Source organism: Leuresthes tenuis, unplaced genomic scaffold (assembly GCF_036924035.1).
Source record: "Leuresthes tenuis unplaced genomic scaffold, fLeuTen1.0.hap1 SCAF_10, whole genome shotgun sequence".
Lineage (NCBI taxonomy): Eukaryota > Metazoa > Chordata > Actinopteri > Atheriniformes > Atherinopsidae > Leuresthes > Leuresthes tenuis.
In genome coordinates, this window is record NW_027325364.1 from 14,589,433 (window position 1) to 14,602,391 (window position 12,959).

The 12,959-nt window shown below is 42.1% G+C and overlaps 1 protein-coding gene across 1 annotated transcript; it reads left to right on the forward strand.

The window, feature by feature from the left end:
- Nucleotides 1-28: 28 nt before the first annotated feature.
- On the forward strand, nucleotides 29-12,327 carry erp44 (endoplasmic reticulum protein 44). Its single transcript, XM_072394331.1, has 11 exons — nucleotides 29-183; nucleotides 3,817-3,889; nucleotides 4,433-4,472; nucleotides 5,343-5,458; nucleotides 7,828-8,012; nucleotides 8,105-8,220; nucleotides 8,317-8,491; nucleotides 8,649-8,760; nucleotides 8,873-9,014; nucleotides 10,101-10,203; nucleotides 10,297-12,327. The coding sequence occupies exons 1-11, from the start codon at nucleotides 124-126 to the stop codon at nucleotides 10,405-10,407; spliced, it is 1,233 nt and encodes a 410-aa protein (XP_072250432.1). The 5' UTR covers nucleotides 29-123; the 3' UTR covers nucleotides 10,408-12,327.
- Nucleotides 12,328-12,959: the final 632 nt, after the last annotated feature.

The window sequence follows — 12,959 nt, forward strand, 5'->3', positions numbered from 1 at the left end:
TGGCTCACGTTTCCGTGGTCACCGTGACATCGGTTCGCCGTTTGTTTCCTGCTGTATAGAAGAGCGGCGTCGAGACTGACTGGGAAGATTGAACACCACCTCCTTCAATAACTACACCATACAATGAAACTGTTAGCAATAATTCCCTGTCTTGACATACGCTTTGTCACGGTTATACTCCTGGTAAGCATCTTGATCTCAATGTAAAACTATACGCTTACTGCCCGCTGCCCTTTGCTACCTCGTCAAGCTAATGTTAGCTAAGTGACTGCCGCTGGATAGTTAGCTGTTAGCTAGCATATGAAGGTCTGTTAGTGCGAGACATGGTATTTAAAGTCGCTAAAATGACTTGTGAGGCAGCTCACGCGATACGGTGGTGCAGATTAGACGCAGGTTTACTGAGAAGGCCTTCTGAATGTGTTTCATTCACCAACTCTCACAACTGGTTAAGTTATCCAGCTGCTTTGCCAAGTTAGCCGGTAGTGATGTTGAGTAACGTTAGCTTTAACTTTACAGCAGTCACAATTGATATCACATAAGCAAGATGTGTATTAATATTGTTAAAAAAAATAAATGACTTGAAGTTCAACTACTGATAACTTTTATTGAAGGGGGATTGCGTCCAGTTAGCATTGAGCGCTACAACACATTGACAGCAGTGAGATAATTGCTAATTGCCAGCATATTTAATCAAACCAATTCGTTTATTTAAGTGTTTGGCTAGTTGTATGTAAATAGGCTTAACATTTATTGCTGTACTGATGGACAAAGTTATTGCCGTACTCTTGGTTCGTTTGTATGTGTATCTGAATGATGCTCGCCGGTTGGTGAATTCCTCTGTTGTGGCTCATTCTTATTGGCTGACAACCCGGAACTAGTCAGAGCGCAGTTTGGCCTAAAATGAAAACTTCTCTCTGCGCTGCTCAGTAGTGTTTTCATTGGTCTAACCACCACAAATGTGGCATTTTATATCAGTCAGCATCCGTGTCACACCGTACGCATTTAGGACACAGTGACTGAGCAAAGAGAATGAGGAAGTACAGAGCTGATGCATACATTTAATGACCAGTTGGTTGACACTAAACAACTTTTGTCAAGAAGTGAAACATCAAATTCAGTAAAAGAGTTTTCTTTTATTGTAACACTTAATTTTAAAATTAATCAGATTTGGGTTTATACTTTTTCTTGAACAAAAGCCCTTTGGTGCCATAACTGTTCATAAGTGTTCAACCAGCACTTAATAAGCATATTAGTTGGTATACTTCAGCTCTAATGTTATAAACTAAGTCAAGAAAAGGACATTGACTGATGTAACAACTGGTTTCTGTCTGAGCAAACATTCTGCCAGCTCTGGCTGTGTCATTGGTTAAAGGTTTGGGGTCCTCCTTCAAAGCCATATTGATTTGCGACTTATATCCTGTTTGAGGAGGATCTTGAGTCACCACAGATCACAGCATGTAGACAGATGATGCAAGCATAGTTTTTAAGCCTTGTTTCCCTGTAGAAGTTTTGACCACAGTGGCTGAGATAGTGGGTGTCTTTATGAAGCAGAAAAAATGTGGAATTACAGTTGTGACAAAAGTACGTTTGGCAAAATAATTGTTTATTCTGTCGTGATGTTTGCCTTGAAATATAACCTCTCCTTAGAAGAGTTTATCTCTGTGTTCGTAGTTGGCAGTCATATTCTCGCTTCTATTTTACTTTGGCAAATGTCATTACAGCCTTGAAATTTCCCCCGTGCCGTTCTCTTTGATAGAGGGCATTTTATCCTGGGCTGCAATTAGAGCTGGGATTCAGTTGTGCCCAGTTTTTGTCCTGCGTTTTTCTTTCGCAAAGGAAGAAGCATGAAAGGACTGCAGATCTCAGCAAGATTTTATCTTCTGAACTAAAAACAAAGTTACCAGGACAGATATCAGCGGTCATGTCAGTAAAATTTGATAATAGAGATGGCAATTGTAAAGTAATCTCGTCAAACAATATTTTTAACGTGCTGACAGATTTACCACTAAATTGTTGTGGATTTGGACTTGTCTCAAGGTGTCTCAAGGCAAACTTTCAGATTGTATCTTTGATAGCTTTTGGTACAAAGTTCAGACATGTAGACCGTTTCAAACCGTATTTTCTAATATAACCTTGGCATAACCTTGGCAAAAAATGATGAAAAAACTTCTCTTCGAGGATGTTCATTCAGCATTTTTTGAATTAATGAATTAATATAATAGATAAACAAATGTGTTGATAAATAAATTAATGTATAAATAAGTAAATAAAATGCATACGAGACAAAACCGTTTAATTGACCAGCTGAATATTCTGACTTTGTAAAACCTTTTTAGATCAAACTGCAGTAATTTTAAGTTTTTTTTATTTTTAATAATGGAATTATTAACTTTGCTGCATCTCTTATTGCTTGAATTCTTTGTGGCATAGACTGCACTCAAGTTCCAACTTTCTTATGTAGCAGCTGATGGATCAACTTTTGCAGGACAGATCCTTGTCATGTCCTTTCAGTTTTCAGTCGCATTGGGATCCGGATTGTTTGTTTGCCACGTCATCGAACAGGCATGTCGTTCCTGAAGAGTAAAAGTTTGAACTCTCGTGGCTGTTGCTATCTCGAAAAAGAAAAAAGAAAAAATGAGCTCAGCATCATCAAACCTTTTGGATTGTTGGAAGGAGCTTTTGACTTTGAGTGAGAAGGTTTCCAAAATGTCGGTGGAACAGATGTCGGAGAAAACGTGTGACAGAGAGAGGGCGGTGGTTTGTGATGGCCTCATATTTGACTAAACACATGCTGTGACACAGGAGGGAATTCAAAAAGACACGTTGATAAGTTTAATCAACTGTGCATCTCTGTGCGTCTAGTTTGAAAACGCGTGGATTCAACTCTCAGTAAGAACAATATATTTCAAGCTGCTCTGTGTGTTGACACACCTTTTAAAATACAATACAAACAGAATATTAGGAAATGGGCATGAATATACTTGATCAAACTATTCTTTCTTCTGTAGGCGTTGCACAGTGTATCAAACAGCAGTTAAAGATATAAAGATGTTACAACGCTGTAGTGCATACATTCCGTCATTTTTTTTCAAATCTTGCTGTAACATCAAGACGACTATTAAGTTTTTGTCAATGGTTCATCAGCATAAATGTATATGGGGACAATACCTGAAAAGGTGGTATATGATTATGTAATTACCCTTTTTGGATTAATAAAGTGTCTTTCACTTAAATGATTTCAAAGACGGTCCTGGACTGTTTCATTACAAATGTCATTTTGGATTTTGTCCATTTGAGTGTGAAAAAGCTTCTGAACTTCGAACCTTTCGATCCACAATAAAGTGCACGTGAGCACACACATCTCCACACACCAGATTACTGGGTAAAATCAGGTTTTGCTGGAATTTGAGTGTCTCAATGCAGGCGGGACGGTGCAGAGGTGACATTGTTTATTGTATATTTAGCCCAGTACCCGGAACTGTGTGAGTAACACAGGGGCAGACTCAGGACCAGGAAACTGGAGAGACGACATGCCTTTGCTCTGGAGGAAGATGTTGGATAAAAGAATATCCTTGAACCTATGTCTCCACTCGGCTCAACCAGCCTCCTCAACACTGCATGTGTGCGGCACGTGGCTGTTGGTTTCCTTTATAATCTACTTTGAAATGACTGTGTGAAGCAATCCGTTTGCGTTTCATGGGTCCTAAGACCATTGGGTGGGCTGGTGTTCAGCTGAGTCACACTCACGGTTGTCTTAATCTGCATCCACATGATTTATGCTTTAACTGCTCACCCATCTTATTTCTGTGTCTGTAGATGATGGGCCTCTCTACTCCAGGACAGGCAGAAATAACCAGTCTGGACTCGGCCAACATCGATGATGTCCTAAGTAAGGCCTCGCACATTATTTTCCAGAAGTGTCTGAAAGAGCAGTTTTACATTTAGGTTAGAAGACGGTTTCCTCCCTTGTGTCAGTACATTGACATGAGATCCAGTCACTTAGTTTAACCCATGACTGGAAATTGATAATTATTGACAATCGGCTCATTTTCTTTTGTCTCTGGTCATCGTAGACATAGGTCATCAAGACAGGAAAGCAAATGAGTGTATGAAATGAAATTCAGCACATTTCTATTTAACTGTGGTGTCAAAAGAAAAAACTTGTTAAATGTTATTTTTAATCCTAAATATTTTTGTCCCCACATGCACGTTATTTTGTCAAACTGAGTAGCAGACGTGGCTGTTTTTGTCTCCGGGTTAAACTTTATTACAATAACATTTAATAGCATTTTTTTCCCCCAAGTTTCTGTTAACAAAATGTCCTCGTTTAGTTTTTTTTCCCCGTGATGTTTAATTTGTCCTCTGATACTTTCACACGTGTTTTAGTTAATTTCTAGCGACTTACGTTTATTTCCTTTTCGTGTCTTTGTAGATAATGCCGGGGTGGCGTTAGTGAACTTTTATGCTGACTGGTAAGTGTTTTTCTTCATCTATCACTGGGTCTCTGTGCTTCACGTCAGTCACATTTAAATTGACTTTCGCTCTTGATTTAAAGCTTTCCCGAACACGTCACATGGTGCAGTGAATATGATTTGATTTTTATTTTGAGTTTGTTCATTTATTTTACATAATGTGCTCACTGTTAACATCCCAGTGGCTCCTGTGGGTTTCTTAAGGCATTACGACCCAAGAGTTCCTTTAAAAAAACTCAAGAAAGCTTTTATTTCTCAGCTTCTAAAGAGCCTAAACCATGAGATAAGAACCATTTGAAAGGGTTAACCCTCTTCTTTGTAAATTATTATCATTGCCCCCGTATTTGAGGGCAAATACCCTTTTGTTTTGAAACAATCTCACTGTTTGTTTGCCTTACATCAGGTCTGAATAGGTTGATAGGTGGATAATAGATCTATTGTTGCCCAAAATACTGCTATAGGCTAGTCTAATACTACAAAATTAAGTTAATTTACTTAACCCATTAGGGTCAGATACAAAGCATAAGTGTCCTTTTTTCCATTCAAGCCTGATGTGACCCGTGTGTCGCATCAACATGATCGAATCACGCAAATTTCACATCCGCATACATTGATAAACATTAGTGCCAGTCAAGAGTTAACAGTAAAAGTAGAAGGTTTACGCTCTCAATTGTTTTTTTTTTTTACTTCGTTTCTAGTTTCTTTAGAGGCCGAGAAATCAATGATTTTGTTTTTTTTTTAAGTTTTCCACAAAGCCGTTAAGTTTTAGTAGGCTTTTTTTGTGTTGTTTTAAACACAGCGTTTAGTCATAATGGCTTCAAGTCTGTAAAGCTCCCTGAGGGTAATATCCCTCCCTCAAACTTTCCACAGGTGCAGATTCAGTCAGATGCTTCATCCAATTTTTGAGGAGGCGTCAAACTTAGTGAGGGAGGAGTTTCCCGATACCAAACAGGTGGTGTTTGCTCGCGTCGACTGTGACCAGCATTGTAAGTATTATGCGCTTCTCAGTGTTTTGCACTTCATTGCACGTCGATCAGGTAATGATCAACGGCACAACGCGCCTGGAGATTGCTTACATTCATTGTGGACATGCGTTCATCACAAACACGATCAAGGTCGTGGCGACGTTTAGCTTTCACTGATTTCTTCTCCCGGGGCAGAGCACGATCGCACAACCAACACCTTTGAAAGAAAAACTATTTGAATACAGCATACCTAATATTAGATTGAATACCTGTTCTCGAGTCTGACGTGGACTTCCTGCTTTTGATCGCCGTCTTTCTTAACTCAGAGCTGATTTCTAACCACTCATCATATTTTTGAGTCAGGACTTTGAGGCCTGTCCCAGAGCTCAGTTTAAGCCTGATTGGTTCTTCACACAGCTGGTTTTATTTGAATCATTGTGCTGTTGGAACAGCCACTTTTGACACATTTCAGTTTGCTTAACTAAAAGTTTTGAGATTTGGGAGGTTGTCTAAGATCTCATTTTGCTTTTTGACCGAGGTGTTTTCAGTCAAAACCCTCTTTCATCTGGTAGAACCAGTGTTCGACTTGTCCCTGCTGTCTCCTGCTCAGTGGCTGTGGCTGTGAACGAGATTATGGTGAGCCACCAGACAAACTAAAACTGTGTGACTGCCACATTGTCGTTGTGGAGCCGAGGTGTCTGTCTTTCACAACAGTCAGTAAATCGATGATGATATAAAAGTCGCTGGTTTTCCGTAAGCTTTACTTTTATACCAGACCTGTGCCATGGTGGTTAGTTATTCCTGGCCAATCCGAATGAATTGCCTCTCAGCTGCGAGTGACGGTTTCCAGACCACTGCAAAGAGGCTGCACCTCCAAAAATGTGCATTTACTTAACTAACGATCAAGCAGTGATCTTCACTTCTGCAGTGGTGTAGAAATGGCTCCAAAAGGCTCCCCCAGCCTGTGAAAATATGACTACTGTGCGCTTGTCAGTCTAGTGAGGGCCGTTAAACGAACACTTGTTTTTGTTGGTCCTCAGAAACTATCAGCTGCGGTCGTGGTTACAAGAAGTTAAGACATTTTGACCTTTTAGAATCTCTCAATTAAAAGCACACATTGGTGCAGGTTTATATCTGACACTCCATATGTAATTCTGGGTTTCTGGCATCGTTGCCATGGTTCTGTTTATACTAAAGATATAAATAGTTGACTAAACCTTTTGGTCAGCTGCACCAAAGCTTCCCATGCATGAGCGTGTAATTACTCTACAGTACATTAAAGAGATGTGTGCAACGGAAACTTCTCTGTAAAGTCCATGCAGTTCTTCTGCTCCTCGTTTTGTGAGTGGGCGATTGATCCGGACGCATGCGTGATCAGAGCACTCAGGCCGCGTGGTTCTGAATGTTTGGACTGCACGTGTCAGGCTGCAGAGGGAACCAGTGCACCCTCGCAGGCTCAGGCAAACTGCAGCTTTTACGACACTCGGGGCCCCACGAGCAGATGCGGAAACTGTGAACTGGCTTTCAACTGCGTGTCGGTTTCACAAAACCTTGTTGACCAGAATGGATTCTTTCCTCTTAAAGACGTATGTTGTGTGATTATTCTGCCCCAGAAAAGCAACAGTCCAAAGACATCAATAAAAGCTCAATACTGCATTAACTTTTGCACATGCAAGCAGCTAAATCTACTATTATTTCATCATGCTAGAAAGCGTTTAATGATTAGCTTCGACAAACAGCAGGATTAGTTTTTTTTGTAAGATGTAAAGGAGGGTTGGTATCTTCATACCGCTAATAAACGAGTCAGTTATTATCCAAATTGTTACCGCTTTGCGAGCTGTCTGATGTTATGACATAAAAGTGCTGCAACCTTTATTCTATACATGGGGAAACAAAAAAAAGAAAAGGGTGCACATATATATATATCTTTACTATATTTGATGCACATATGCACACAGAGATGCCCGTCACACCAAAGCTCAGACGCATAAACCGCCAAGCTCAGCCTTTTGAGATAAAGCAAATTAAAGAGAATTATTGATGACCTGCAAACTGTTTGAAGACTAATGACAAAACTGCTGCTTCCTGTGAAGACTGGAGGCTTAGAGACCCCCCGCAGGGAGATTGACACCTGCCACACACACACACACACACACTCGTGCGCTGTGTGCAGAGAGAATATTTACTCTTGGCGGGAGGCTGCTTTCATGTGGGAGATCAGAGCTCAGAGCTGACTGAGGGCAGTGTTTTCAGCCCGAGCTTTAACTGCTGTCTCTTTCACCGTTTTGCCCCTCATCCACCCATCCCCATGTGTTTTTTTACTCTGCTTCTTGCTGTTCATCAATTGATTCCTTTTCTTTGCTTATCTCCTCCTCTGCTGCGGCGCGCAGCGGACATAGCTCAGCGCTACCGCATCAGCAAGTACCCGACGCTGAAGCTGTTCCGCAATGGGATGATGATGAAGAGGGAGTACAGAGGTCAGAGGTCAGTGACGGCAATCGCTGACTTCATCCGCCAGCAGCAGGTCGACCCAGTGAAAGAGTTGCACTCATTGGAGGAGGTTAATACGCTGGATGTAAGTGACAAACGCGCCAAATGTGCGCGGCGTTGAATGAAAGTCTTATCGTTTGTTTTCTTAACGCCTGTCTTTTCGTTCGTATTAAACAGAGGGGCAAAAGGAACATCATCGGTTTCTTTGAAAATAAGGACTCTGATAACTATCGCACATACGAAAAAGTTTCTAACATCCTTCGGGATGACTGCACGTTCTTAGCTGCTTTTGGGTGAGACGCATTTCTAAATCCACACAGTTTGTGTTGGCCATTGTTTTCCCGTTTTACCTCCACTTACATCGGTGTTCTGGACCTCTTCCCTTCCAGTGCCGCATCAGAGTCCGAGCGCTTCAGTGGAGACAATGTAATCTACAAACCTGTCGGCGAGAACATTCCTGACATGGTCTACCTCGGCTCACTCACCAACTTTGACCTGACGTACGCTTGGGCGCAGGACAAGTGTGTGCCTCTGGTTAGGGAGATCACCTTTGAGAATGGAGAGGTTTGTTACCCCTGCAGATATGGTCTAATTTTATCACATGCAGGCATATTGTAGTAAAGCTGAGAAGCAGCCTGGAGGGTAGTCATGGAGTCCAGTCTATGAGCCACAAAAAGGCCTCGACTCCATCTGTTTTTGACCATTTGTGTGTGATTTCCAGGAGCTGACTGAAGAAGGAATCCCTTTCCTCATCTTGTTCCACGTTAAAGAGGACACCGAAAGCTTAGAGAAGTTCCAACACGAAGTTGCTCGCCAGCTCATCAGCGAGAAAGGTAAGTGCATAATGCATTTTTTTTATGCCATACATGTGACCTTCTGTTGTCATGAGCCAGACAACACACGCACAGAGAGATGGTGTTCGTGACATTGGTCTCTCCTCATCAGGGTCTATAAACTTCCTCCATGCGGACTGCGATAAGTTCCGCCATCCCCTGCTCCATATTCATAAAACTCCAGCTGACTGTCCCGTCATTGCCATAGACTCGTTCAGACACATGTATGTCTTCCCCGACTACAAAGACCTCAGGTTAGTACTCTGTTCATTTCAAACAATGATGTTACACTTTTGTTACACCCCCAGATCCGCATCGGCATACAAAAGTTGCAAAGTGTTTTTAGATCATTGTCGCCATTCGAAAAGTAGAAAAGTCGCAGAATATGAATCAAACTTGTCCCACATTTGCGCCTGTAATTTTCAGATGAATCGTTTTTTTATTTCCAACCAGTAGGAGATATTCTGCATTCCTTCTCTTTTCTCCGCCTGATAATGAGTTGCATGATTTATCATTCAGCGTATGGCTAATTCTTCATAATGAGATCGGGCCGTCATAGAATAAAGTCAATTTTGTTCTGCACACAAAGGCGCCGTAATCCACTGTTCACCCGACACCAGAGAAATGTCACACCTCCTAAAATCTGTCCTTTATGAATGGGCCAGGACACTGGAGCTAATGTGACATGATTTGGCACGTGCAATAAGTGCTAAACTAATCCAGTCTAATCTAATTTAATCTTATTTATTCTGCCCCCCACCACTCAGCCCCCCCCAACAATCAGAGTCTGATCAGATAGACAGAAGCCCGGAGGACTGACTGGCCCTCCACAACCTAATTACATCACATCACCAGTGCATGTGGCACACAGCTTGTAATTACATTAGCTAAAGGGTTTGTTATATGTACATATACATGGGTTTGTTTGCGTGTTTAGCTGGGACCTGTTTAGCTGGCCCTGTGCAGTACGACAATAACTCATGACCCGCCGTCGCCCCGCAGAACAGCGCTGATTTGGGTTTCTGCAGCCCAAGGACGCGTCTGCAGAGTCTAATGCGGCCACGAGTTGTTTTGTGTCATAGCAACTGTTGATTCTAATCGTTTCTGTGGTTGGAACAGATCTCCGCTGTTAAGACTTGGCGTGTAGGAATGTCTGAATGATGGAAGTTCCAATTCTTTTTGCTCTTTAGCCCCATTTTTGTGTGCTAGCTTAAAACTGGCAGCCTGTAAAGCAATGCAGGGTGGTTAACTGCTTTTGTGAGTGTTTCATGAACATGTACCTGCTCATAAGTGCACAAACACTATGTTTATGTCTTTTTGTGTGCGTTTTTTTCTTCCAGCGTCACTGGCAAGCTGAAACAGTTTGTTTTGGATCTTCACTCCGGGAAGCTCCACAGAGAGTTCCACCACGGTCCAGATCCCACAGACAGCACACCTGGACAGGTGTGCATCAGCATCAGCTCACTCTTTGTCGACTCACCGAGAGTTGTTTTTGTTTTTATTTCACTTTTTTTTCTTTTGGACTCTCGTCCTCAGGAGGAGAACGGCGGAGAAGCAGCCAGCAGTCCCCCAGAGAGCTCGTTTCAGAAGCTGGCGCCCAGCGAGGCACGCTACACCATCCTCAATAGGGACCGCGATGAGCTGTGACTTAAACAGCCTTCCAGTGATCCTGTGACTCAATGCCACGCCCCAGGGTCGGGGAGGGGGTTCGGGTTGGGACAGGCCAGTGGGACAGAACAGTAACACCCAACACCCTTACTGAAGAAATCGAGATAGAGAAGGAGAATGAAGACGAAAAAAGGATTAGAAAAGAAGACCGTGATGTGGAGGAGAGTGCAGACCATGACACAACCATGTTGGAATAACCTATATTTTCATAACTCTTTCACAATTTTTATTTGGAGTTAAGAGGAGTGGGGATAAAGAAGGAAATGTGTGTGGGCAGGGGGTTAGGGGCATTAGGACATCAAAAGAAGTTTTCTTTTATTTTGGAGGTTGTAAATATGTTTGCGCTACGTTGGAATCACAATGTTGGTCTAAATTAAATGCAGAGTTTTCTTTATTTTATCAATTTTCCTTTTTCATCACCCTGCTTTTTTTTTTTGTTAGGAAAAACAAACAGAACAGCGTCCTCACTCCAGTTGTAATGGTTCTTATCTGTGAGTAGTCCGGTTCAGCTCGTCTGACGGGAGATGCTCGTTTTAGTCTCGCCGACCTCGAGGCTGCGTCGCAACACGACCAATTTTAGCCTAATTCATTTGTATAGCACAAGTTGTAACAATATGCCGGCTGGAAGTAGCTTTACCTCCACATCGCGATTCACTCAAGCAACAGAAAAACACTCGACGGGCGCAGCGACACGTCTAATTGGTTCAGAAGATAATGAGACCGAGCTACTCCGGCCTATCGAGATGCGCCCCTTCTCTCCCCGGTACTGTTTGTATCATTGCTATGAATTATGATGTCTCCTGCAGTGCTTAGAAAAAATAGTCCTAGGATCTTTTTATGTTTTACTTTTTCTACAATACTGTGTCACAGTGGATGTGATTAGTCTTGTTTTGATTGTTTTTTTTTTTTTTCCCTTCACCAAATCACAGAAACATCCCCGGCTGTTGGAAGTCTTTGTGGGGGGGGTTTTAGCCATCGTACTAAATTTTAATGTTTGGTGTCAGCCAAGCACAGCACAACACCTCAAACACGGCACCCCACCTTGAAGCCTGGTGGTGGCAGCATCATGCTGTGTGGACGCTTTACTGCGGCAGGCCCTGAGCGGGTTTTTGGTAGAGCAGGTCAAACACATGCAACATGAATACTTTGACTGACTGCTGGCCCATCCGGGTCTGCTTTAGCCCCGCCCCTGATCCGATACAGCAACTGAATGATAAAGGGGTTGAGCTGATGGAAGAACAAACACATTTGGTTTTTAAATCAGAAAACTTTGTTTTTGATCCAAGAGCAGTTAAATCAGTGAAATCAAAGAGCCTTACTCTGTTGATCAGTGTCTAAAAGTCTAAATCCACGGTAGTAAAATGCAAAAATGTCAAAGAAATCCTGGGAACCGGATCGCCGTAAGACCTTCGAGTCGTGTTCCTCGGACTCATAATAGAATACAAAATCTTTCTAAATGATCAACATCTTCATGTGTTTATGTAATGGTTCTTTTTGTCGTTGTGTTATTGTGTGACTGCGGCTTTCCAAGTGTTCGAAAGGGCAAAGGGGGGGGGGGGGGAACCCACGTTTGATGGTGGAAATTAAGTTTGTCACTTTATACGAGTTTTCTTAAAACTGGTTTTGTCTCTTTATATGTCTTTGAGGTTTTGGTACAAGTCTTGATTCCTGAGAAATCCGTAAGTGGAATTCAGACTACGAGTGTGGGGGACCCATTTGTACTGTGCGTCCTGCTCTTCAGTAGAAGCCAACAGATCCCTGCATTGTGACATATCAGCCCACATACAGAGCAGCGAGGGGGGGAGGGTGATGCCATTTCTTGATCATTCATTACAGAGGAGAACAAAAGTTGGAAAAAAAAAACAATGAAAAAAGTAAATTAAAAACCATTTTACAGACGCTGTGTGATGTGTGTTGGTGTCTCTGAGCGTATTGCTCTGCTCCTCCAGTGAACGACGTCCGCGGTGAAAACAAACATTTTATTTGGCAGCAGCGGTGAGTTCAACACAACTTTTTACACATTGCAGTCATCCGGACTTTGGCACACTTTTTCCGCTGCATACATGTAAGAATATTCAAACATTCGGGCAGCATCTCTGTACAATGAGCTGATGGCGAGTGCTCACATTACTTTGTGCGTGCAGGAATACGAAGGCGTTGCTGCTTGTAAACCTGAAAACACTGCAGACAAAGAGTAATCAGACAAAAAAAAAAAGCCAGGGACAAAGGCTAATTGTGCTTTTGGTGGTAATAAGATTTGACAAAATGTTTGGGTCTGATTAACTTGTTTGGTGACAAACATTTCATCGGTAAAGAGATACGCTGTAGTGTAGTGTTACTGCCTGCTTTGCCGCTGTGTTTGAGTCTCTTTAGTGTATAAAGAGAGATTAAAGTCCCCACAGACACACACCATTCACATCTGAACAACATATTTGACTCTTAATTAAGGCTGTTATTACATAATTGTTTTCCACAGTGCTTGGTTACAGCAATGCTCAGCGACATTGTCCCATAATGAGTCTCTTGGAGAC

What these genes read in the sequence shown, in the direction of transcription:
- erp44 (XM_072394331.1), top strand. Translation starts at nt 124, where the DNA reads ATGAAACTGTTAGCAATAATTCCCTGTCTTGACATACGCTTTGTCACG. An exon ending in CCCGACTACAAAGACCTCAG is followed by an intron (nt 9,015 to 10,100) that starts GTTAGTACTCTG and finishes TTTTTCTTCCAG; the next exon opens with CGTCACTGGCAAGCTGAAAC. An exon ending in CAGACAGCACACCTGGACAG is followed by an intron (nt 10,204 to 10,296) that starts GTGTGCATCAGC and finishes TCTCGTCCTCAG; the next exon opens with GAGGAGAACGGCGGAGAAGC.